This window comes from Natrix helvetica, assembly GCF_964273705.1.
Source record: "Natrix helvetica genome assembly, chromosome: 9".
NCBI lineage: Eukaryota > Metazoa > Chordata > Lepidosauria > Squamata > Natricidae > Natrix > Natrix helvetica.
Genome location: NC_138560.1, coordinates 26,076,774 through 26,100,494, shown reverse-complemented (window position 1 = coordinate 26,100,494; position 23,721 = coordinate 26,076,774). Strand labels below are relative to the sequence as shown.

The window sequence follows — 23,721 nt, the reverse complement described above, 5'->3', positions numbered from 1 at the left end:
ATCCGCCTTTGAGTGTCGCGCGGCAGAGGCGCCAGGCCGAGGGGAGGAGCGCCGAGCGACCCACGCGCCAGGCCGAGGGGAGGAGCGCCGAGCGACCCAGGCGCCAGGCGGAAGGGAGGAGCGCCGAGTGGCAGCCGGTGTGACGCGTGGAGAGTCGCCCGGCGGGGACGCAGCTCGCAAACCGGCCAGCGCCAGGTGCGCTGCCTTCCCTGTCGGCCCCACCAGGCGTCCGGCGTCCCACCTGCTTCCCCCGTCCTTCCAACTCTCGTGGCTGGCGAGAGTTGCAGGGAGGGAGGGGGGTTGTGGGGCGCGTGGCCGGACTCCCCTGGCCTCGCCTGCTCCCCTCTCTGGTCTTCCCGCTTGAGAAAGGGGCCGGGCGGGCGGGGGCTGCGCTGTGGCTGCGGGGAGGGGCTCCCCTTCCTCCCCCGGTCCCTTCCCGGCAATCAGGGCCGCTTCGTTGGGTTTCAGGCTCGGGAGGCCGCCGAGTGAGTCAGCAGCTGGCGGGGAGTCACCATGGGGGACGAGCTGACAGCCCAGGAGAAGCTTCACCTCATCACCCGGAATTTGCAGGTACTTGGCTGGGGTGTTGGGTGAATGGAGAAGGGGCGGAGGGGGGCTCTCGGCCCTGAGCACGGAGAGGCCCCAAGCGCTGCCCTGGGAGAAGCTCAAGTCGTCCGTTCCTTCCTTCGATTTCTATAGCCGCCCATCTAGTCCATGACTCTGGGTTTCAAAAGTATAAAAACTAAACAATAGAAACGGCCAAAATGAATATGCACGACAGCCAAGGTACTTAGCCACTTAACAGCAACTGTTAACCTGATCCTATGGCAGTGATTTCATTTGGAAATATAGATACACCAAATACTGTTGGTGTAATGTTTTAATTTTTTTGAAGCTTCTGAAAAATAGATAATAGGCAGTCTGGGATCTCCTCTTTCAGCTACACTTTTGAATTCCCAGGGGAACAAAATGTGAAGTGATTTCCCAAAATGAGGGGAACTGCAGCCTCAGAGTATTAGCCATATTGTTAGGTTCTTTTATCCTGCCTTTCCCCCCCAAACTCTATTTCAGCTATAGATAGACTTGCAACCATAATTGAGAGCAGAATTTCGCTTTAAGTGAGGCCGTTGTTAAGTGACTCATGTCCAATTTTGCAACCTTTTTTACTATGGCTATTAAGTGAATCATGGTAGTTATTAAGTGAATTGTGGAGTCGTGTCAAACAGACTTTCCTGTTGACTTTGCTTGCTGGAAGCCAACTGGAAAGGTCAGAAATGGGGATCACCTGATTTCAGGACACTCCAGTTGTTGTAAATTCTTGCTGATTGCCAAACACCCAAATTTGAATCTCACGACTGTGGGGGTGCTGCATTGGTTACAACCAACAAGGACTGGTTATAAGTCACATTTTTCAGTGCTTACAACCACAACTGAGACTATTTTTGTTGTTGTTAAGCAGAGTGGTTGATAAACGAGTCACATCCAATCTTATGACATTTTGGCCATGATTGTTAAATGAATCCAGCTTTTCCTATTGACTTTGCTTGCCAGATGCCAGCTGGGAAGGCCAGAAATGGCAATCACATGACCCCAGGATGCTGCAATTGTCAGAAATACATGCTGGATGCCAAGCAACCACATTTTGATTATGTGACTTTGGGAATGCTGCGTCACTTGTAAGTGCGAAGATTGATTGTAAGGTCACATTTTTCAGTGCTGTTGTAACTTTAGTCAATAAATAAATAAGGACTACTTGTGCAAATCAGTATTTTAACAGTTGAGATGGGGATGAGGAAGCATTTTTGTTAGCGATGATGTTGGGCATTTGGGAAGTTGAAAAGCCAGGTCGGATCATCCAGCAATCTTCAGTATGTCCTCCTAAGTCACTCTGTGGTGGTCAGTTATTCCTCTGTAAGAATCTGGTCCTGACAGCAGTTTCCCAGGCATTCAGGGAGCCTCCGTCCCATCCAAGGGCTCCGTAACAGAGAAATAGAGGCATTCTTCAACAAACAAGCTGCTTTGGAAAGGTGGTGTAAATAGCAGTTTGAAATTGACCAAGAAGCCACCTGTGTAAGGAAGGGACATACAGGGAAAATGTGATGCAGGACGGAGGGGAAGAAGGAGTTGGAGAATGTTGATGAGGGCCGGGAGTGTTTGGTGGAAGAGGCCAAAGCAGCCAAAGGTTCAGTGGCTGATTGAGCAGCTTTGGCTGGAGATTTGGGGGAGGGGAGGGCGGAAGGAGCAAGATGAGAACTCAGGTGGATCTGGAGAAGATCAGACGGAGCCCATAGGAAAGGCTGGGGAGAATAGACGTAGTCCTTGACTGACAACGGTTCGTTTAGTGACCATTCAAAGTTACAATGACACTGAAAAAAGTGACAGGGTTTTTCATACTTGGAACCATTGCCGCAGCCCCAGAGTCACATGATCTAAGTTCGGCCGCTTGGCGACTGGCATGTATTTACGATGGTTGCCGTGTCCCAGGGTCATGTGATTGCCTGTGACTTTTTGACAAACAAAACGAACGGGGAAGCTCCATTCATTTAACAGCCCTCTTACTAACTGAACAATGCAATGATTCACTTTACCAGCGTGGCAAGAAAGGTTGTAAAATGGCTAAAAACTTAAATGTCTCGCTTAGCAACAGAAATTTTGGGCTCAATTGTGGTCGTAAGTCAAAGACTGCCTGTAAAGGCACAGTGTGAGCTTAAGGCTCCTTCTCTTTTCCCCTCTCCTTCCCGTGTTTTGAAAATGCTTAGAGCATTGGCAAGATTCAAGCTTCTGAATTACATGAGACTCGTTTTCAGGTAGGTTATCAGAAAGGCTATATTATTCAGCCAGCACTGTCACTATTTTAAGACAGACCCTCTCGGTCACACTAGAAATCTGTGTTGTGATCAAAAAAAGATGAGTGCAGAACGCAGGAAAGCCATGGACAGTGTTCCCTGATTTTGCTGCTTGTCTGCGGCAGGGCTGATCAAATAACGGCTGCAGTGATGAGGTCTCACTTCTTGCTCTCTGCAGGGGCCAGAGAAGGTGGTGGGAACTGTGGCTGAAGTGGGGAGGTGAAGTTAATAACGGCCAGCTATGAAGCCCTGAAGGGGAGGAAACAATGGAGACCTGATCTCCTTCCCAAATCCCTGAAGTGCTTATCTCGAGAGAGTGCATTTCGTCTGGCAAGACTGGCAGCAACAAAGAAACTTCTCTGAGGAGCTCAAGATGTCCCTCTGCTTCCTTGTGCCTGGCAGGCAAAAGCCATGACCGGATCCCTTAGGCTTCCACAGGGAGCTTTATTTATTTCTTGTGCCAGTCTTGGGGTTTTATGGAGGCTGGCCTTGGGAAGAGTTCTGCTGCAGTCAAGGCATTTCATCTTGACTTTTGGTAAAATTGCAGTAGACCTTCTGAACAATCCTTTTGTTTGCAGGAGGTTCTTGGAGAGGATAAATTGAAAGCCATCCTGAAAGAGCGGGAGCTGAAGATTTACTGGGGAACAGCCACGACGGGCAAGCCTCACATCGCCTACTTTGTGCCCATGTCCAAGATCGCAGACTTCCTCAAGGCTGGCTGTGAGGTTGAGCCAACTCTGCCTTTGTTTTGGATCCTTAGCGGGGAGTCCTGTGGTTGCTGCTGCCACACCCTGAAGGGCCTGGGGGATATTGGAGACCCCTCGAGAGGGAGAGATGTGCAAAGCTGGCTGGGGAATTCTGGGAGTTGAGTCCATCCACTTTAAAGCTGCCAAGATTAAAAAACACCGCCCTACTGTGTCTCCTTGGACCTCTCCCCATGGGTGACTCTTAAGCCACTAGATAAATCACACCAGGATGTATCTCTAGGGTGGGAAGGGAAGAAGAGGCAGAAGATAAAGGAATGTCTCCTGACTCCCGTTGACTTAGTGGGCACAGTCATCTCATTTCCTTCAACCAAACTATTTAAACTGTGGCCCAAAACTCACATCTGCATGGGAATCCTAAATTCTAGGGAATTAACTCCCAAATCACTTCCTGTCCTCAGGATTTTTATTCATTAGGTAGAATTTGCTGCAGTTGGTAATGATAGTGCTCATTGGGTGGCTATATAGAATAGATGGGATTGTGATTTTTTTAGGTTCTGGGAAAGGTTGAGCCTTTAAGAATTCTCAGTCCAGTTGGTGGCAGTGGGAGTGGCACTCTGCAGTCTGAGGTTGGTAGACTCTGCAGGGCTTTCAAGGCGAACAGTCCTTAACTCTGAATCCCCTCCGTTTTCTCTCTGGGGATTTGGAGGAAAGAACAAGGTTAGCCTTCCCTCAATTTTTCAGTACAAGGGAATTGTGTGAAAACCAGAACTGCCCAGAGTGGGTGGGATCTTTACCTACTTTGGGGGTAGTTTAAGAAAGATGCCTCAGAGTTGTGCAGCTCTCTTCAAATCCTCTCATCCTCCAATCAGGTTGCATTTTAATTCTGGTTTTGACTTTAAGGGTAGGGGATTTTCTAACTTCACAGACTCCCCCCCCCCCCCCCCAGACATGCCCTGGGCAAGGGAAGAGACATCATCTCCTCTTGCCTCACTGAAAAGACAGCAGCCATATGACACACACCCTTTGTCTCTCAGGTGACCATTCTGTTCGCTGATCTCCATGCCTACCTAGACAACATGAAGGCTCCTTGGGAACTTCTGGAATTGCGTACTCAGTATTACGAGGGGGTCATTAAGGCAATGCTGGAGAGCATCGGTGTGCCTCTGGAGAAGCTCCGTTTCGTCCGAGGGACCGACTACCAGCTCAGCAAGTAAGTTGAGTGCGCCATAGCCACCCTCTTTCTGTCCTGGGAAAGATAGAATCTGATGCCAAAGGCAGATTTTTTAAAATTACTATTTAATATACCGTATTTATTGGCGTATAACACGCACTTTCCCCCCCGAAAAATAGGGGGCAAATGATGTATGCGTGTTATATGCCGATATACGCCAGGCGATATACGCCAGGTGCACAGAAAAGGATCACGGAGCGCTTCGCCCCAAAAGCAGCTGCTTTTCTGTGCGCCTGGCGTTTAAAACATCCGGCTATCTATCTAAACGCCAGGCGCACAGAAAAGGATCGCGGAGCGCTTCGCCCCAACAGCAGCCGTTTAGATAGATAGCCGGATGTTTTAAACGCCAGGCGCACAGAAAAGCAGCTGCTGTTGGGGCGAAGCGCTCCACGATCCTTTTCTGTGCGCCTGACGTTTAGATAGATAGCCGGATGTTTTAAACACCAGGCGCACAGAAAAGGATCGCGGAGCGCTTCGCCCCAAAAGCAGCTGCTTTTCTGTGCGCCTGGCGTTTTAAACATCCGGCTATCTATCTAAACACCAGGCGCACAGAAAAGGATCACGGAGCGCTACTCAGCGGGGTGTGGGCGAGAGGAGGAGAGAATGGATGAGCCGTCTCTCCTCTCCCAGACACCCGACTAAAACACTTTCTTTCGCCCGCGGAAGAGCTCGGGCGGGCGAAAGGAAGCGCTTTAGACAGCGGGGTGTGGGTGAGAGGAGGAGAGAATGGATGAGCCGTCTCTCCTCTCCCCGGACTCCCGACTAAAAGTTAATTAAAAAAAGGAAGGAGGGAAGGATGGAACTGGAAGGGAGGCAGGGAAGGAGGGAGGGAGAAAGGAAGGATAGGAGGATAGGGAAAGAGGAAAGAAGGCAGGCAGGCAGAAGGGAGGGAGGTGCAAGGAAGGAAGGAAGCATAGATAAGCAGGAGGGAAAGAAGGCAGGCAGGCAGGAGGAAAGAGGAAGGAGGGAACTGGAAGGGAGGCAGGAAGGAAGGGAGGGTGGAAGATAGTAGCAGTGAAAGCAGCAGTGTTCATAGTTGCTTTTACTGTCCTTTTACATTATTTACCTTATAAGTGGTAATAATATTAATAAAAAAAAAGTTCTGAGCTACCCTTATTTTGCTTCAAAGTTCTTTATTTGAAATTTAAATTTTTTTCCCTGAAATTTCCCTCTTAAAATGAAGGTGCGTGTTATACGCCTGTGCGTGTTATACGCCGATAAATACGGTACTTGTATGCCCCTTGGCTCCCAATAACTCTGAGCTATTTATAACAAAAATCAATAAAGCCTAAAAGGTGGAAGAAAGGTGCCAAGTGTGACAGAGTGGTGGCCTGGATTGGGGAGAGTCTCTCTCCTCCTCACCAAGGGCCTGGGCGGGGCATCCAGTTGAGGGGAAACTCATTTCAGGGGGCAGGTGCTTCAACAGGTGTTTCAGCAGCTGCTTCAAAGGCACATTTCAGGTTCCCAACAGATGATATTGTTTAATTGATGAAATCCAGATGTGGCAACCCTGTTGGACCAACTGACTGGGCTGATACGATGGGAAACCGGTGGGGTCCCTCAGGGCAGAAGGCTCCCTGCCACTGTTTAGGGAACAACTGGTGTCTTGGATCTCACCCAGAAGAAACTTTGAGTCTGTGCAGAGAGGCATCCCTTGAACTGCTTCTGGCACTCCAATAGTTTTTTGTTCTTGTTACTATATTCTCTTCTTTTTGTTACTACGGTTCTGTTTTAATTATACTTTATTTTTTTAAATTATTAGATTGTTTTTTCTTGTTCTTTTAGTGGTGTGTACTGCCCTAAGTCAAAAGTATGAGATGGCAGCTATATAAAATTAATTAATTAATATTACTGGATGATATTGGGAAGAGCTAATGGAATGCCGTTATGTGGTTTTGCTTTAAATCTGGAATATTTTATATAAAAGGACATAACAATTATAGTCAAATGAAGGTTGAGATATGATAGTAACATATATAAATATATTTGATTGAAAATGTATGATTTGATATGAATTGTAGGTGATGACTGTGGAAGGGATGCATGGATGTTTTTGTAACCAATTGACACACTTTCTACAACTTGTAATGGAAGATGGTTTTGTGGGGTTTTTTGCGTGTGTTTTGTCCGTTTGTGTTTATTCAAAAATAAAAAAAATCTTTATAAAAAAATAATTATTATTTGCCTAGTATGAATGCTGGACCATAATTGCATTTTTTTAAAAAAAGTCCAATCTTTGTAAAGTGTTGCTACATATTTCAGTCGATCTACATTGATAAGAAATTCAATATAAAACTATGTGATTCTTATTAGGATAAAATAATATAGTCTGTGATTTTCCATGTCAATATGTAAAATTTATAATTGAGATGAGATCGTTTTTTTGTTCTACATTTATTGTAGCATTTTGTTGATCTACAAACAGGTTGATTATATGATGGACTGTTTTTACATTGATGTTAAATATTCTCATTTCCCCCCCAACATTCTGCTAATTTTTCAAGAGGGAAGAGGGAACAAACTGGTGCACTGGGGCGTCCTTGTTGGTGCCTTTGCTTGTTTGAAGAATTAAATTCAGGTATCCTCAACTTACAGCCATTCATTTAGCAGCCATTTGAAGTTACAACAACATTGAAAAGGTGACTTACAATGGTCCTTGCACTTATGACCGTTGCAGCATCCCCACAGTCACCTGACCAAAACTCAGCCACTTGGCAACCGGCAAGTATTTCTGATGGTTGCAGCATCCCGGGATCACATGATCACCATTGGCAACCTTCCCAGGTGGCTTCCAACAAGCAGAGTTAATGGGGGAAGCCGGATTCGCTTAATGACCATTTGACTCGCTTATCATCTTGCAGTGATTCTCTAAACAGCCATGGCCAAAAAGGTGGTAAAATTAACCACCACCTTGCTTAAGAGTGGCAATTCTGGTCTCAGTTGTGGTTGTAAGTTGAGGACTAGGTGCATGCTATTTCTTTATGCCAATGAATGTAAGGATCAGCTGCCCATTCAGTAAAGGTCAATGCATCCTATACTAACTTCTGCAGTCCTGAGACCATTTGCATCTTTGGCAAAGGAAGAGCATTTTATCCCGCTTATGGCTTACCTTCTGTCTGCCTAGGGAATACACTCTGGATGTCTATCGACTGTCCTCTGTGGTCACCCAGCATGATGCCAAGAAAGCTGGCGCAGAAGTGGTGAAACAAGTGGAACATCCTCTCCTCAGTGGTCTTCTCTACCCTGGGCTGCAGGTAGAGAGACATCCACACATTTAGGCAATTGTTTTATCTTTAAAAAAAAAAAAGCACAATCTGAGTTTATAGTAGGTGTGCAGGGCCCAGTTCGTGTGGAACAATAAGAGGAGCGGAAGCACTCCGGTTTTAAGTCTATTAGAAGTGATCCAGCCTTGGACCCCCCGAATCTCAATGTTTGAGGAGCCACACACCTTTTTGAGGTATATTTGCAAATTAATTTCCAAGCTGAGTTTCATTTGCAAATGTTCCACAGACTAAAAACAACAGGCTGCAGAAAAACTAGGACGTTAATTGTGGCTGAACGTGGTTCAGGTGTTCCTTCGTGGTTAGCTTCTGGAGCTCGTTGCCTCTCAGTTCTGGCCCTCGCACATCTTACCTTCTGAAGGGAAAATGGGGGGCACTCTTGTTAGTCAGTAGGTTCCTAAGGAGTCCTTTTCTCTTGCTCTTGCTGCAGGCACTGGATGAAGAGTACCTGAAAGTTGACGCACAGTTTGGAGGAGTGGATCAGAGAAAAATCTTTACTTTTGCAGAAAAGGTGAAAGCAGGGGCCTGCCTCTTCCCAGATATGCTAGCCAAGGCTCTGTTGCCTTTGGTTGCAACCAGGCGGTGTCCCATGGCTGGACCGAGATTTTCCAGGAGCTCTTGCCTCCCAGTAAGGGATGAGCACAACTCCTGGGATACTCTCCTTGCCCAGGGAGAGACTGAATGTGGCCCACCAGAGGTGCCCGTTTCAGTCAGGAAGGGACACTTCTCTCCAGGTGTGGTGGAACCACTGGCTGAAGGGGAGGGAGCCCCTCGGGTGGGAGGAAAGAGACAATCCAGCTTAGACCGTTCGGGGGAAGAAACAGGCCCTTCGGTCTCCATTGGCCATTTCTCCTGCCAGGGAAGGTAGGCCGTCTTCTAAGATGGGTGCTCAGCCATAAAATACCCACTTGGGCCGATCCACAAGCGTTTCTCGTTGCTTGGCCTGTGACGCCACTTCAACCCCTTCTTGGAGGAGTCGCTTGTATCTCTTCATCCACTAAGCCACGTCTCGTCCTCTCAGCCCCCTGAATTCTTTGTGTGTGACACGTGTGTGTTTTTGTCTCTGCTGTAGTACCTCCCGTCCCTGGGCTACACAAAACGCATCCACCTGATGAATCCCATGGTGCCTGGATTGACGGGCAGCAAAATGAGCTCTTCGGAAGAGGTGGGTCCCCAACTCCCTGCCTGCGGGTGAGAGAGAGCCCCCCTTTCAGGCATTGGAGTTGTGCTCACAGAATAGGTAATTAATCAAGCTGGGTGTACAGGAAGGGGATTCATAAATCAGATAACATTAGGTAAGTATTTTAAAGAAACAAAATGGAGAAAAGAATAGAACACTTGAAAGAATGAAGAAGAAACCAATGTCCAAAACCATGTTTCATCAAATGAGGGAGATGATTTTGCTAATCTCAAATTAAGAGCCTCAATTTTCCAAGACAAAGAAAAGTTAGCCTCTTGGCATGAATACATTTGATGAATTCTTAGGTAGCAGTGGAATCCACCTGGTTCAATGGCTTCTTTTTAAATCCATTGTATCTGATAGTACCCAAAATGTGGCACAAAAACTCTGCGGCAGGAATAGACCTGCAGCACCACCTGGCAGGAAAATGCTTGGGATTCTAGCCGATTATTCTCACGCTCAGTGAAACTTTAACCAAAAAGAAAAGGTTGGGGAGTGATATTCAAGAATTCAATGAATATCAAGGGGTAGACATTATACACGTGGTATTAACTCCAATCCAGGGTTTCTGATACTTGGGAATTTTAAAATGGGAGGACCCAGAATTCCCAGGCCAGCATGCATTCATGTTGGGGAATGCATTCATGATGGCTGCAGAAGTCTGGGAGTTGAAGTCCATCCATCTTAAAGTTGCCAAGGTTGAGAAATATACCCTATTGAAACCCTATCGTGGTTCCTCTTTATTTAAAATAACCCTTCAAATTTTGTCTGAACAGTAATGTCTGACCATCTTCTCTTTTTCTTCCTTCTAGGAGTCTAAGATTGATCTCTTGGATCGAAAAGAGGATGTGAAAAAGAAGCTTAAGAAGGCTTTTTGCGAGCCAGGGAATGTGGAGAACAATGGGGTCTTGTCCTTCATCAAGCACGTCCTCTTCCCCCTCAGATCAGGTGAGGCTCCCAAGTGGCCAAAGGCAAGAGGGTTAGCACTGGCCTTGGAAGGTAGGAGAAGGAGGAGAGACAGGGAGCTCAGGGGCTGTTTTCCTCCTACCCAATTCATGCCTTTCTACCAGCTGAAATAGGAATCCTAAGCAGTGGGGGAAATGGATGGATGTGCATGGCAGGGTGGTAGGGGTGTTCTTTACAGTGGCAAACGAAGTCAGTGGTGGGCCAAGCAAGGGAACTCTGTGGGAGAGGCATCTGCCATGTTGCTAATTCAGTCAAAATCTACCCCCTTGTCATTTGGGCTCTTAGTATAGTTCTTGCTGTGAGAATAACAGAAAGGAAGGACCAATAGGAGAGAAGGTTTCTTTTCCAGGGCTGAACTGGGGTCCTTGGTGCTCCCTAAGCTTGGTGGTTTTCTTGCAGAATTCATGACCAGACTAGGTAACCTCATGAGTGCTGATGAAGTTGCCTAGTTTGGGTAATGAAACATCTGTAAGAAAACAAACTCAGGGAGCACCAAGGACCCCACGGGAAGGTGAGTCTTCTTGCTCTTCGAGGGCTTCAGAAAGTGCTGTTACAGGCTAATTGCAGCTCCTCTGTCCAGGCCAAACAGGTTCTTCCCTCCTACCCCACTGAAATTATTTTCCATTCCACTGTCTGTCTTGGTTCCTTTTGTGATTTGTGATTTTGATCTTCATCAAAAGTGAGCAGCCTGGATTGGTCCCAGTCCTCCAGGTGAAGTTTGGCCTAATTCCCAGGGCTCTGAAATGAACTTTGGACCTGGGTGAAGAACCTGTTTGGCGTGGAGTCAGGTGGGCATCAAGTGAGATCTTTGTAGGTCGTTGTGATGCCTCATCCTAGCCAAAAGAATATTTGAGGATGCTCGGGACTAAATGTGGGCTTATGTGTATGGCTGTGCTCTTGTTTAACAGACATCTTCACTTTTTTGTAGAGTTTGTGATCCTTAGAGATGAGAAGTGGGGAGGCATTAAAACCTACACAAGCTATGCGGATCTCGAGAAGGATTTTGCCCAGCAGGTAATATGTGGAATGGCTCCAGGGTCCGAAAGGCTGGGGCTGCTTGTTTTGCTTTTGCAAACCCCGGGATCCTCCCCTGCCTTCGGGCAGAAAAGTTGTGTAATTTCCTAACTTGTAATTTACTCTCAGGCGTTTGGAGAAAAACATTCTGTCGTTCTGCATACGTAGTAGAGCTGGGCCCAAACTCACAGAGATGGATGGACTTAAAATTATATTTCATCTCCTTTATATACTAAGAATATATGCAAGTCAGATTAACACAAACCCAGATGTTTTCTTATAATTTTCATCAGGTTGGTGTAGAACAACGTAGGGCCAGTTTGCATTTAATAAATTGAAATCCTTTAGAATTCTATCTTATCGGAAATAAGCAGATAAATTATGCCTATTGCTCAGTATTCCCCTCTCAATAAATCAGGGGGAATCCGGTTTATTCAGTTGCAAATCGCTCTGTCTCCTTCATTCTCCAATTTCCTATTACAAAAAGTGGGAGAAAGATTGAAAGTTTTGTGTCCAAAAACAGTTCAGTGGAGCAGAGCACCTACTAATCAAGGATATCTGTTGAGTTAAAGTTGGGTTTCTTGCAGATTTGTGTATTTTGTATGATAACATCTCCACATAAATGACATTATGGAAACAATGGAAACCTGCAGCAAAGGAATGTGAGCTGCTGCACCCAGAGTCCATTGTATCCAGTTTTTATAAGTTCTCTGTGTTTCTCAATAATACTATGTTGCAATAAAGATAATCCTCACTTAATAACTACTCACTTAACAACGATTGCAACGGATCTCTGGCTATTCACAGCCAGATTTCAGAGTTCAGACAAGCCTCCCGTCCTCCCCAAATCACGCGATTGCATTTTAGGTTTTTGCTAACCAGCTCGCATGTATGACCACTTGCAGTGTCTCATGATCATAAGACTGTGATTTTTGGTGGGCTTTGCCAGTTTTCAACAGTTACTTCCAGTTTCCTGCAAAAATGCCAGTTGTGAAAAATGGGTTTGCTTAATGATCGCCACAAAAAAAGTTTGTAAAATTCCAGCTTCAATTATGGTCATAACTTGAGGACTATCTGTGAAACTATTAACTAATCATTCTGAGTCCTGAACATTCTGCAGTGAGCTCCTTGGTGAGTGCGGGGAGTTGAGTAACGGAAGAAGAGCCAAGGAGGGTTCCCTATCTGGCTTACTCAGTCCCAGCAAGCCAGAATTCCAAAGTAGTAGTAGTAGTATGAGGAGCAGCGGTGGTGCAGTGGTTAGAGTGCAGTACTGCAGGGTTATTTCTGCTGACTGCCAGATGCCAGCAATTTGGCAGTTCAGATCTCACCAGGCTCAAGGTAGACTCAGTAAAGTAAGGACTCAGATTGTTGAGGGCAAGAGGCTGACTGTAAAACTGCTTAGAGAGGGCTGTAAAGCGGTATATAAGTCTAAGTGCTATTGCTGAATCAGACAAATACTTTTCCTGTGGAACAAATACTCTACTTTTTAAAATCTTCTCTATATTATTATCATTAAGCTGACAACCGGGGTTCAAAACCTGTGTGCTATGTGATGGGGTGAGCTCCCGTTCCTTGCCTCAGCTCTTGCCCAATAGCAGTTCAAAAGCAGGGAAGTGCGATTAGAGCATTCCATGCGTCTCAGTGTCTAGTCATGCTGGCCACATGACCACGGAAGTGTCTTCAGACAACGCTGCTCCTTGGGCTAAGTAATAGTGGAGCCTCGGGATCCGAGTGTCTGCCACCCTTAGTTCAGGACGGGTTCCCCCCCCCCCCATCAGACCCAGTTTGCAACCTAGGGGTTCTCCTGGACTCGCAGCTGCAGCCTTTCCTGCATCAGGACTCCCTGCACTCAGTTACTCAAGCCGTGGTCATCCCTCCTCTGGACTGCTCCAGTGGGCTCCACGCGGGGCAACCCCCGAAGTCCGTTGGGGAGCTCCAGCCAGTGCAAAGGGCAGGATGGCCATTTCCCACCTCTGTTCCATGAACCCCACTGGCTCCTGGTCTGCTTCCAGGGGCACTTCAGGCCGTGGCTTCTGACCTTGCAAGCCCTCAAGGGCAGAATCGGTCCAGGCAGCCTCATGAACCACCTTGGCCCCCTAAGACAAGCCCGCCCTACTTGTGCCAGCAAAGAACGGCTACTTCGGATCCTGCCAGTCAAAGAAGTCTGACTAGCGGGATCCAGAAGAAGAGCCTTCTCTGCACAGCGCCCCCCTGTGGAACATCCTGCCCTCTAAGGCAAGACCCCTCCTCTCCTTCCGCAACAGTCTGAAGACCTGGCCCTGTCGGTTGGCCTGGGGACCCAGGAAGGAGGGAGTCCCATGCTGGAGGGGGCTGCTGGATTGATGGTAGAGTCCACCTCCTCCTCCCCGCCCCCTCGCTCTCTGCTCGCCACCCGTCCACCTTTTGGGTTGCCATGTTGATGATGTATTCTCATTGTGTTCCTTTGTCATTGTTTATTTCATGATGCTACTATTGGACTTCTGTTTACATGCCTTTCATTTTTCTTCCTTTTTATTATTGTATATTTAACAAACAAATAAATTACTAAATAAATTGCCCTACTCAGGGGCGGCAGGGGCGGCACACATCTGGGATCTAAGAAAGACCAACGTGTTCTGCTGCTCTGCTCTTGTGGCCAGGTTATCCATCCGGGAGACTTGAAGAACTCCATAGAGGTGGCCTTGAATAAGCTCCTGGATCCTATCAGAGAGAAGTTCAGCAGCTCACAAATGAAGAAACTCGCCAGCTGCGCATATCCTGATCCCTCCACAGCAAGTAAGGGCCATGGGAATGGGAATTGGGGGGCTGGGGGCACTCCATCTGGGCTGGCCTGCCATGTGCCTAGTGGGCAAGATGCAAGCTGAGGTTGGGGCTTAGAGGCACCTCCCAGACCTCCCTCATTTTCTCTGTTTTTCTTTGCAGTCTCCATTTCTTTGCATACACAATTTGCACACACACACACACCAGCCTGCGTGGAACAGCTGGAGCCACACAAGAGCTTCTCCAACAAGCTCCCTGAGCGGTTGTTAAACGAGCCATTCCTCAACTGGGATGGACTGGACAACCAGGCGGGTGACACTGGGGAGGGGAAGATCACGCTGGCTGGACCGAGGCTTTTGCCCCGAGCTACATTGCTTGCATGCTGCACCTCTGGCCTTTGCTGGCTGGGATTGTACAACATGTGGGATGAGGCTCTTTGGATGCAGCACTCATAGGAATCGGCCTGTGAACAATAATAAGACAGCTGTATATAATAATTTATTTATTTATTGCTCATTTGAAGTCAGAAAATCAAAAGCAAGAATGAAAGCATATCAAGGAAAAGCAACTGAGATTGAAAATAATTTATAAGACCTAATAATCTTAGGTCTTTTGAAGTTCTTTGTGGTGTTCACTTTTCAGACAAAGGTGTCCTCCAGTGACCCAAAGCAAGATGTGCTTACAGTTTTGCAATAATAAACTTAATGGCAACAGGAATTCAATCCATTTATATATTGTGTCAGTGTATAGATGTTGGGAATAATGTACAATGTACCAACATCAGGGTTCATTGTAGAATATTATTTATTGGGTAGAATCTCCCTTTTTTTCCAAAGCTTTTGGTCAAAAGAATGTTTCTACCAAAGATTGTAAGATGTGCCAATTTTCTTGCAAACCTTTCAGCTCAAGCCAACAGGGTTACAGATTAAAGTAGCATGCTATAAGAGAGCAACAATTATATATTTAAACCTGGCTCTAGTATTTAGGCATTCTATTAACTCAGGTTTTGTGGGAGAGATTAGGAAGTTTGCTAGGACTGTGAAAAGTTGTCATTTAGAAAATGATTCATTTCAATCATTATTTTGCACCAAATCTTTAAATTCTTAAATCAACTAGAATTGCACAACTTGGTAAACTAGAAAAATGTGGGTTAGACAGCCTCACACCAGATAGATTTGTAGCTGGCTGACAAACCATACTCAATGAGTAATTCTTAATGGTACTACATCCACATGGAGACAAGTAAGCAGTGAGGTACCACAAGGTTTTGTTTTGGGCCCAGGACTCTTCAATATCTTCATAAATGACTGAGGGAATAGAAGGGGAACTCTTCAAATTTGCAGATGACACTAAGATGGCAGGAATAGCCAACACCCCAGAAGACAAGCTCAGGATCCAGAATGATCTTGAGAGACTTGAACAATGGGCCCTATCCAACAAAATGAAATTTAATGTGCAAGGTTTTACATTTAGGCAGGAAAAACCAAAGGTACAAGTACAGGTTAGGCGAAACCTGGCTCAGAAGCAGTCACTGTGAGAGGGACCCTGGAATCCTAGTGGACGATCCCTTAAACAGGAGCCAGAAATGTACGGCAGAAGCCAAAAAAGCGAATGCAATCCTTGGCTGTATAAGCAGTGTCATAGAATCAAAATCACGTGAAGTATTAGAACCGCTTTATAAAGCCTTAGTAAAGCCACACCTCCTCTTTCTCTTGCCTGCTATTTACTTGCAGAATCTGCCGTGAAAGGCCCCACAAAGAACTCCGACTCCGAGGAAGTCGTCCCATCCCGAGTGGATCTCCGGGTTGGCAAAGTGCTCAGTGTGGAAAAGGTGAGGTGCCTTTGGTGGGCCCCTTTGTGGGTGCTGTTAGAGTTATACGTCTGTCCCACGGGGGGGGGGGCTTGTTTAAACCCCCTCGGCTGGTCCCTGATGCCCCTGTCTGATGCCTACAGCATCCCGATGCCGATGCTCTGTACGTGGAGAAGATTGACCTGGGGGAGGCTGAACCTCGTACAGTGGTCAGTGGTCTGGTGGCGTTTGTGTCCAAGGAAGAGCTGCAGGACAGGCTGGTGGTGCTGGTGTGCAATATGAAGCCCCAGAAGATGCGGGGAGTGGAATCCCAGGCCATGCTGCTCTGCGCTTTCAGGTGGGCAAAGGAAGACGTGGGGCCGGGTGGAAGAGCTGGGGCTCTTCCCGGAAGCCTCTTGCTCATGTTCTCCCATGGATGCCTTCTTTCTCCATCACCACCTCAGTTCTGGAGATCCCTGCCAAGTGGAACCCTTGGACCCGCCCGCAGGCTCCTGTCCGGGAGAACGAGTGTTTGTAGAAGGCTTTGAGAATGGCCAACCGGACGATGAGCTGAAGCCCAAGAAGAAAATATTTGAGAAGTTGCAGGTAAGTGGAGAAGCTCCGTCTTGCTGCAGGTGTGGCCAGAGTCCTTAGCAGCATCCAACCTGGGGATCAGCAACTCAAATGACCCCCCCTTGCCCAGGTGTGCTGCGCACCTTAAGTGTGGTTGGAGCGGCCTTTGCGGGAGGGCCTGGGAGCAGTCGGAAGGCCTTGGGCTTCTGCCTGGGGCCATTCCCTGGAAGACCAGCCTGCATATGTCTGCTTTTAAGTGATGCCAAAGCCCATTTTTGAAGAATCTCAGCATTTTATGTGGCCCATTAATTCATAGAGGAGAAGGAAAGTGTAAGGGACGGGAGATGCTGGAAATACTTAATGGCGTTCTTTCGAGTTCTGAAAAAGGACAGTGAGGTTGGATGTCTTGATCCATTCTTGAGTGAGGTTCAATGGCAGATTGAACAAATAATTAGGTTAAATATTGGAGGAGACAATAGTAACTATGAGAGGGATCTAGGAGTCCTAGTGGTCCATCAGTTACCTATGAGCCAGCGGGGCTGCAGCTGCCAAAAAAGCCAACACAGTCCTAGGATGCATCAGCAGAGACAGAATCAAGATCAGGTGAAGGGTTAGCACCGCTTTATGCTGCACTTGTAAGACTACAGTTGGAATATTGCATCCAGGTTTGGTCCCCACAATATAACAAAGATGTTGAGACCCTGGAAAGTGTGCAGAGAAGAGCAACAAAGACGATGAGGGGGCTGGAAGCTAAGCGATACAATAAGCGGTTAAGGGAACTAGGTCTAGCCCCACAAGGAGAAAGACTAAGGGTGACATGATAAGGGTCTTCCAGTTCTTGAGGACAGTCACAGAGGAGGTCAACGTATTCTGCAAGGCACCTGAAGGCAGGACAGGAAGCCATAGGTGGAAGCTGGTCAAAGGGAGATCCAACCTGGAACTCAGGAGAAATTTCCTGCCTTGAGAATGATTAATCAGTGGGAAAACCTGCTTCCTGGAGTGGTGGGTGCTCCATTGCTGGAGGTCTTCAAGAAAAGATTGGACTGTTCATTTGTCTGGGATAGAATAAGGGGTCCTGCCTTGGGCAGGGGTCTCGACTAGAAGACCTCCAAGATCCCTTCTAGTCCTAGGATTATGTGATTTTATATATATTCACTCCATGCTGTCATAATGTGCTTTGCTGATTCTTTACTTAGGGAAATTTACAAAAGTGAATCTATTCACTGCGAATTAGAATAGCTGCATACATCACAGCAGCTTAGAAGGCCTCTCTGGCTTAATGTGGCCTCTGGAGTCCTTCCAGCAGCTGCCATCAATATGCAGCTTTAATGGAATTGTAGAAGAGAAGGAAGATGACCTTGGTGAAGTTATGTCTCCATCACTACCAAGGCAACAAGCGGGAAACAATTTAAGTCCACAACCAATGAATATTTGGAAGAAGGTCAGACAGACACTAAAGAAAGTTATTTTGAGTTTCTTTCTCACAGCTGCTTAAATCTCTGGACAGCAGTCGCTTCTCCAGGCCCCTCTTTAAATGGCTTTTTCGCGCCTTCCCCAAGATCTCCTGGAATTCTTTGGTGCATTTCTGCAATTGATTTTCCCCAAAAGTTGGACCAAGGCAAGCCCACTGGCCCCCATCACTCCATGGGCTTCAAGGGCCGAGGGGGACTTTGAGCTTAATCCTCCCATCCTAACCAAACGGTACACCAGCCACAGGTTGCAGCTTGGTGCTTTTGCCGGGACAGGCTGCCTACATGATGGCCGTTTCAGGCCTCTTCCCTCCCCAGCACAGCATCCAGGGGCTACAAAAGCTGAGCAGAGGCAGCCAGCTGTGGCGGGGAGTCTTCCTCTCTGAAAATAAGCAGCCTAAGGAAGATAGAAAGAGACTGTTCTCCGGCAGGAGGAGGAGGAGGAGGAGGAGGTAGTAGCAATGGGAAAGAGTGGAGTAGAGCACAGTGAGCAAGCCTGTGGGTGCTTGGGTGTGTGTTGCGTAAGAGACCTCTGCTGTTGTGTTGGGTTTTTTATTCCGGAGCCCACTGACTTAGTAAAAGACCCGGGTAGGATGACGTCTCTAGAGATTCTGTCACTCAGATCCTGGTTGTCCCAAAGATGCTTTTTTCAGGAGGCAACTAGACTTTCTTGTTTTGTCTTTTGAAGACATTTCACTTCTCATCCAAGAAGCTTCTTCAACTCTGACAACACAGTGGGGAATGGAAGGATTTATATTCCTCCCACGTTCATCAACGACTCTCTAAAAGGATGCAATTGACCAGCTGCCTGCAAGGAATAGAAATCCTTCCATTCCCCACTGTGTTGTCAGAGCTGAAGAAGCTTCTTGGATGAGAAGTGAAATGTCTTCAAAAGACAAAATAAGAATGTCCAGTTGCCATCTGAAAAAAAGCACCTTTGGGGCGACCCAGGTAGAAGAACCCCTGGCAGCTCTGGACCTTTAAGCAAACAGACTTCGGAACGGCCAGCCTTTGATGACGGAGCTTCTCTCTTTCTCCCCAGGCCGACCTCCAGATTTCTGAGAACTTTGTGGCCCAGTGGAAGGGGAAGAACCTCATGACTACTCTGGGGAACCTGACGTGCAAGTCTCTGAAAGGGGGCATCATCCGCTAGAGCCCCAGCCTGCCCCTCTACTGCCCCCCCAACTCCTGCCCATCTCTCGTCTTCCTCTTTGCTTCCATCCGTGATCTTCGTGCAGCTGCACTTGACCCAAGAAATCAGGAACTGGCTGGGCCTCCGGACTTCTGTCCCCTGGGGAAGGAACGCCCTTCCAGCTGTGACGGGGCCCTGGGATCCCTTCTCTCCCAACACCCCCGAAATCGGTCTGTCTTGCGGGAGAAAGAGGCGGCTGCTTCCGTTCACTGACTGGAGAAGGTGACCAAAGCAGCTTCTTGTCAAATCCGGCAGAACGAGACCCCTCCAACCCCCCCTGGAGTCTGATCTTCCCCCCACAACGGCCACAACAGCCTTCCGTCCAGCTGAACGGGGAGGCCTCGCTGCTTCTCCTCAGCTGCAACCCTTGAGTTCGGATGGGGGCTGGGGAAGAAGGGCTCCGTCGGAGGAGCAGACCAGTTAAGCCTGTCCTGCCACATTGTCATGTTTGCCTCGAAATACAGTGCTCCCTTTTCTTGGCTTCTTCTGTAAAACCGGTTTCCAGACCTGGGCACCCCCGGCTGTCAACGATCAGAGGTGCTCCAGAAATTAAAACTTGATTCGGTTTCTGGGCAAAAGACAGAAAATGATTTTGTTTCTTCTAAAATGTTTACACAAACCATATTAAGAAAATAATTTTGTTAGCTACAGAAGGTCAAATCCAGAAATAAGCCGCAAGCGGTTTGCAGAAACAGGCAGGCCAAAGGCCTGAGTATTTGGGACCTGACAGAGGTGGGTTCTGACCGGTTCAGCCGGGTACGTAGTAACTTAGCCAAACACGCACCCAAACCGGTTCTTTCCCCAGGGCAGCCATCTTTATTTTATTTTATTTTTTAAAAAAGAATTTTATTGGTTTTTAAACATTTATAGGGAAGGGTAGGTGGATATACAAAAAAAATTTGGCAGCTACATCGTGCTGAAAGTAGAAATCTCCCCAAATCTCACAACTTTTACAGAAAGAAAAACAAAAGATAAAAGATAAGCAAAAACAGCATCTTATTATACATTGTATCAACCATATATTCAATCATCTCTTTTACCACTTTCTAATATATCAACAATTACAATAATATTTGTAGTTAGTTAATTCAACAAAATTGTTGAACAGGTTCCAGTGATACCAGGTTTTCAAAGTCTGATAGTCATTTATCAAGAACCTTAGTAACTAGTAACTTAGTAAACACAGTAAAATTTAGTAACTACTTCACTGTTCAGTAAATTCTTAATGTGATGGATGGGCTTGATGAAGTGATACCAGTTTCCCAATGTCTTGTTTTAAGTCACTTAGCAGGAGTCTTAAATCACCACATTCAGTAATCTGGAGTCATTTTCTTTGCTTGGAGAGAAGTTGGATGACCACACTGAAGCCACATTCCACCAAATATGATGTTGGAAATGCAACAAGGAGCTTCTTAACCACTGTCCATAGTGCAGGATAGCGATCAGAAATTTCTTTCTGTAACCAAAACTCTTGGTACGATTTCTTGAACTTTGGCTTCAGCTCAATGTCACCAACATTTGCTTGAATTATTTGATGAGATTATTGCATGGTACCTAGGGATTCCCAATATGGAAAGTGAGAATGGGAACATTTTAACAGATCTATATGTTCTTGGGTTATAATTTTCACTAAAGAACCATGGGGATGAAAAGGGAAATATAGACAATGGAGTCCAATCCCCTTCCTCAACAGTTTGGAAGCAAAGAATAACTCTAGCAAAATGTAGCCTTTTACCTCTTTGGGGAATCATTATTTTTTTAATTATGATGATGATTTTTTAAATTTTTCCCAATACAACTCATGCAAAGGGTCATCCACAACTACATTACATTTTCCACACTCATATTTGTGATTCCTTATAATTTCTTTAAACTAAACATTTTAGTACAAATCAACGCATTGACATATATATCACTAATGCAGTTTCCTCTCTCTTCCATTGACATAATTAACACCTTATGTATTGAATACAAGTATATCAAGTATAGGTTAAACATGAATTGAAAAACATCTAATTCAAATGTATAAGCTGTGAATTTATTACCGTATATAATCACAGGCAAACATTGCACTTATGCCTAAGTCCTCTACCCACGCACATTATAAGACAGATAAAACTATCTTAGCTGGCTGTTGTAAATATTACTCTGCTAATTCAACAAGAAATGCTACTGCATGAATTCCTAATGCAGAACACAGCTAAAAGTGATTTTAGCAATTTTCTTCCCAAGTTAATTCAAAATTTATATCCAAATGTTCCTCTTATTTTTTCTCCAAGCACTAGGGAGGATTATATTCAAAACCAGGCACTTTTGCTGTGTGTGTGTGTTTGCTTGCTTCTGGTCTCCAGAGTCAGAAGGGCCGGTTGGGATCCCCAGAGGTCATCTAGTCCAACCCTGGACAGCACCCCCCCCTGCCCCACATTCCCCAGCCCCACCTCCTCTGGGAAGGCTCCGGTGGAGTAGAATGCAGAGCCCCCACCCCTTCTGCTGCTCTTCCCCACCCTTCACTCTTACTCCCTCCCTCTCTCCGCAGGCTGGGCGGCTGCAGCGCTACTGGGACAGTGAGCATGGATGGGCCGTCGCCCCGGGGAGGGGAGGTCTGGCCGCCAGCAAAGGGCTTCCACCGAGGCACCCCATGCAGGCAAAATAGCGAGCAAGCGAAGGAGGATCAGGCAGGGCACCGAGGCCCCTTCGCCTCCCGCTTTGTCTTGATGAGGTCGCTGCAGTTTCCGGGCGTGGATGGACGGAGCTCTGGCTACCTCCGTCCATCCGCAGCTGCAGCGACCTCATGAAGACAAAGTGGGAGCGAAGGGAGGCGAAGTGGCCTCTCTTTGATCACTCGCTCCCCCCGCCTGTCCGCACTATGCTAGCCCTGCGCTCACTGATTGGCTGGGTCACCAATCGCCCCACCCACCTCTAAGAGCCCTATCTATAGAAAGCCAAGCAGAAAAAAAGATAACTGGGTTTAGATAGGGCTCTTAGAGGTGGGCGGGGTGATTGGTGAGCCAGCCAATCAGTGAGTGGGCAGGGCTAGCATAGTGCAGATGGGCGGGGGGAGCAAGCGATCGAGCAGCTTCTGGATGGGCGGGGGTGAGTGAGCAAACTGGTTCTGAATGGCTCGCTAGAGGCCACCTCCAGCACTCCTTTGCCGCCCCCCTTGCTTCATACCGCCCCCCTGCCGCCCCCCCTTGCCTCTTACCGCCCCCTTGCTGGTACCACCCACTTTGGGAACCACTGGGCTAGATGTAGAGGAGGCAGGCGCCGAGGCTGCCTTCCCCAGCGGTGGTTTTCTGGGCCCCACTTGTTAAGCTCAGGGATAAGTGTAAATCCTTATGCAGAAGAAATGGCGTCTGTGGAGTGCGCAGTTGGGTGATACCGAAGAGGCAGACAAGCCCAGAAGTGAATGTTAATCCTCAGTCACAGCTCCAAGCCAGAAGAAGAGAGTCAAATAATCCAAATCCTGAAAGACCATAAAACAAGGGGAAGCTCCAGAAGTCCTTTGGGAGGTCATAGTAATATAAAGCCAGACATTTCTTCAAAGGTAGTTTCAAAAGGCTAGGTTCATTTATTAGGGCGAAGAAGAAGGAAGTGAGCCATCTTGGCTCCGCCTCTCACAGGGAACCAGGGAGCAAAACATTCAAAGTTTCCATAAGGCTTTTAAAACAGCTCAGGAATCACTTCTTGCAATTGTGATGTAAACCTTTCTCATAGTTAGTACAAGTGGGTAATTCAACATTTTACTCTCTCACTCCATTCAGAGATGGAGAGATAGTTCAAATGCCGCTTTAACCGAGGGGGGTAAAAAAAAACAACCCTCCAATCTTGCAACTTCAAATAGATTGAATCCACAACTTGTGAGTAGCTGTTGCTCATCCATTAAATGGTGTTAAAAGAGATTAGGGCAAACTTCTCACGTCCAGCACTTCACTGCAACTTCTGATTATTTCCTTCCAGAATCCATTCGTCAAAGGTGCAGGCAACAGCTACGCCATGCGCCCCCCCTTCGCTCCCCAGCTCCTGGGGTGAGATTGGAACACCCCCCCCCCACCGATGGCTGCCGCCGCTTCTGGAGCTCCAGCAAGCTGCCCTACAGCAGGTGGTCCCTCCAAGACCCCCTGTGCTCCCTAAAGGAGCCCACCAGAGAGACGAGCAGCGGACGGCAACGTCCGTCGCCTCCGGGAACTGGAAGTGATGGCAGCCATCTTGATTTTCTGTTCTGCACACACACAGAACAATCTTCATTGAAGAAATGTAATTTCCCCCCCTCTTTTAATGTGCGCATGTGCAGACCTTTTTAGGTGCAAATGTGCACGCGGGCAGAATGCGTGTCTGGTGTGCGTGTTTGCTTCACTCATGCACGCAAAAAAATTTGGGTGCCGAACTGGTGGTAATGGGACCCAGCATCAGTGATACAGCATTTGAATACCAGTAGTCCTCAACTTACGACTCTTAATAGGGGCCTTCTCATTACCATTTGCAAACCATGACGGTTGTAACCTGGTTACTTTTTTTTTTTGCAATCCCGTTTTCAAGAAAAACAATTGCAGTCATGTGACTGCGGGATGAAACACATGGCAATAAATGTGGCCTAGTCACTTGGTACCTGAAATGCAGTCACAGGGCTGTTGGAAATGGATGGTAAGTACCTTGGGGGGGGGATCTGTTTTAGCTTTGAATGGCCACTAAGCGGCTGGTCATAAGTCGAGGACT

At 47.0% G+C, this 23,721-nt stretch overlaps 1 protein-coding gene across 1 annotated transcript; it reads left to right on the top strand.

Annotated features, from left to right (window-relative positions):
- Window positions 1-61: 61 nt before the first annotated feature.
- Window positions 62-19,333, top strand: YARS1 (tyrosyl-tRNA synthetase 1). The gene is made up of 14 exons (XM_081961840.1): window positions 62-195; window positions 469-570; window positions 3,425-3,571; window positions 4,588-4,763; window positions 7,909-8,038; window positions 8,496-8,576; window positions 9,138-9,230; window positions 10,058-10,193; window positions 11,140-11,225; window positions 13,865-14,000; window positions 15,719-15,816; window positions 15,939-16,132; window positions 16,239-16,380; window positions 18,859-19,333. The coding sequence occupies exons 2-14, from the start codon at window positions 514-516 to the stop codon at window positions 18,967-18,969; spliced, it is 1,587 nt and encodes a 528-aa protein (XP_081817966.1). The 5' UTR covers window positions 62-195; window positions 469-513; the 3' UTR covers window positions 18,970-19,333.
- The last annotated feature ends 4,388 nt before the right edge of the window (window positions 19,334-23,721 follow it).

Coding starts and splice junctions, on each gene's coding strand:
- YARS1 (XM_081961840.1), top strand. CDS start 514: ATGGGGGACGAGCTGACAGCCCAGGAGAAGCTTCACCTCATCACCCGG. Junction 15,817..15,938: donor AAGTGCTCAGTGTGGAAAAG/GTGAGGTGCCTT, acceptor TGATGCCTACAG/CATCCCGATGCCGATGCTCT. Junction 16,381..18,858: donor AAATATTTGAGAAGTTGCAG/GTAAGTGGAGAA, acceptor CTTTCTCCCCAG/GCCGACCTCCAGATTTCTGA.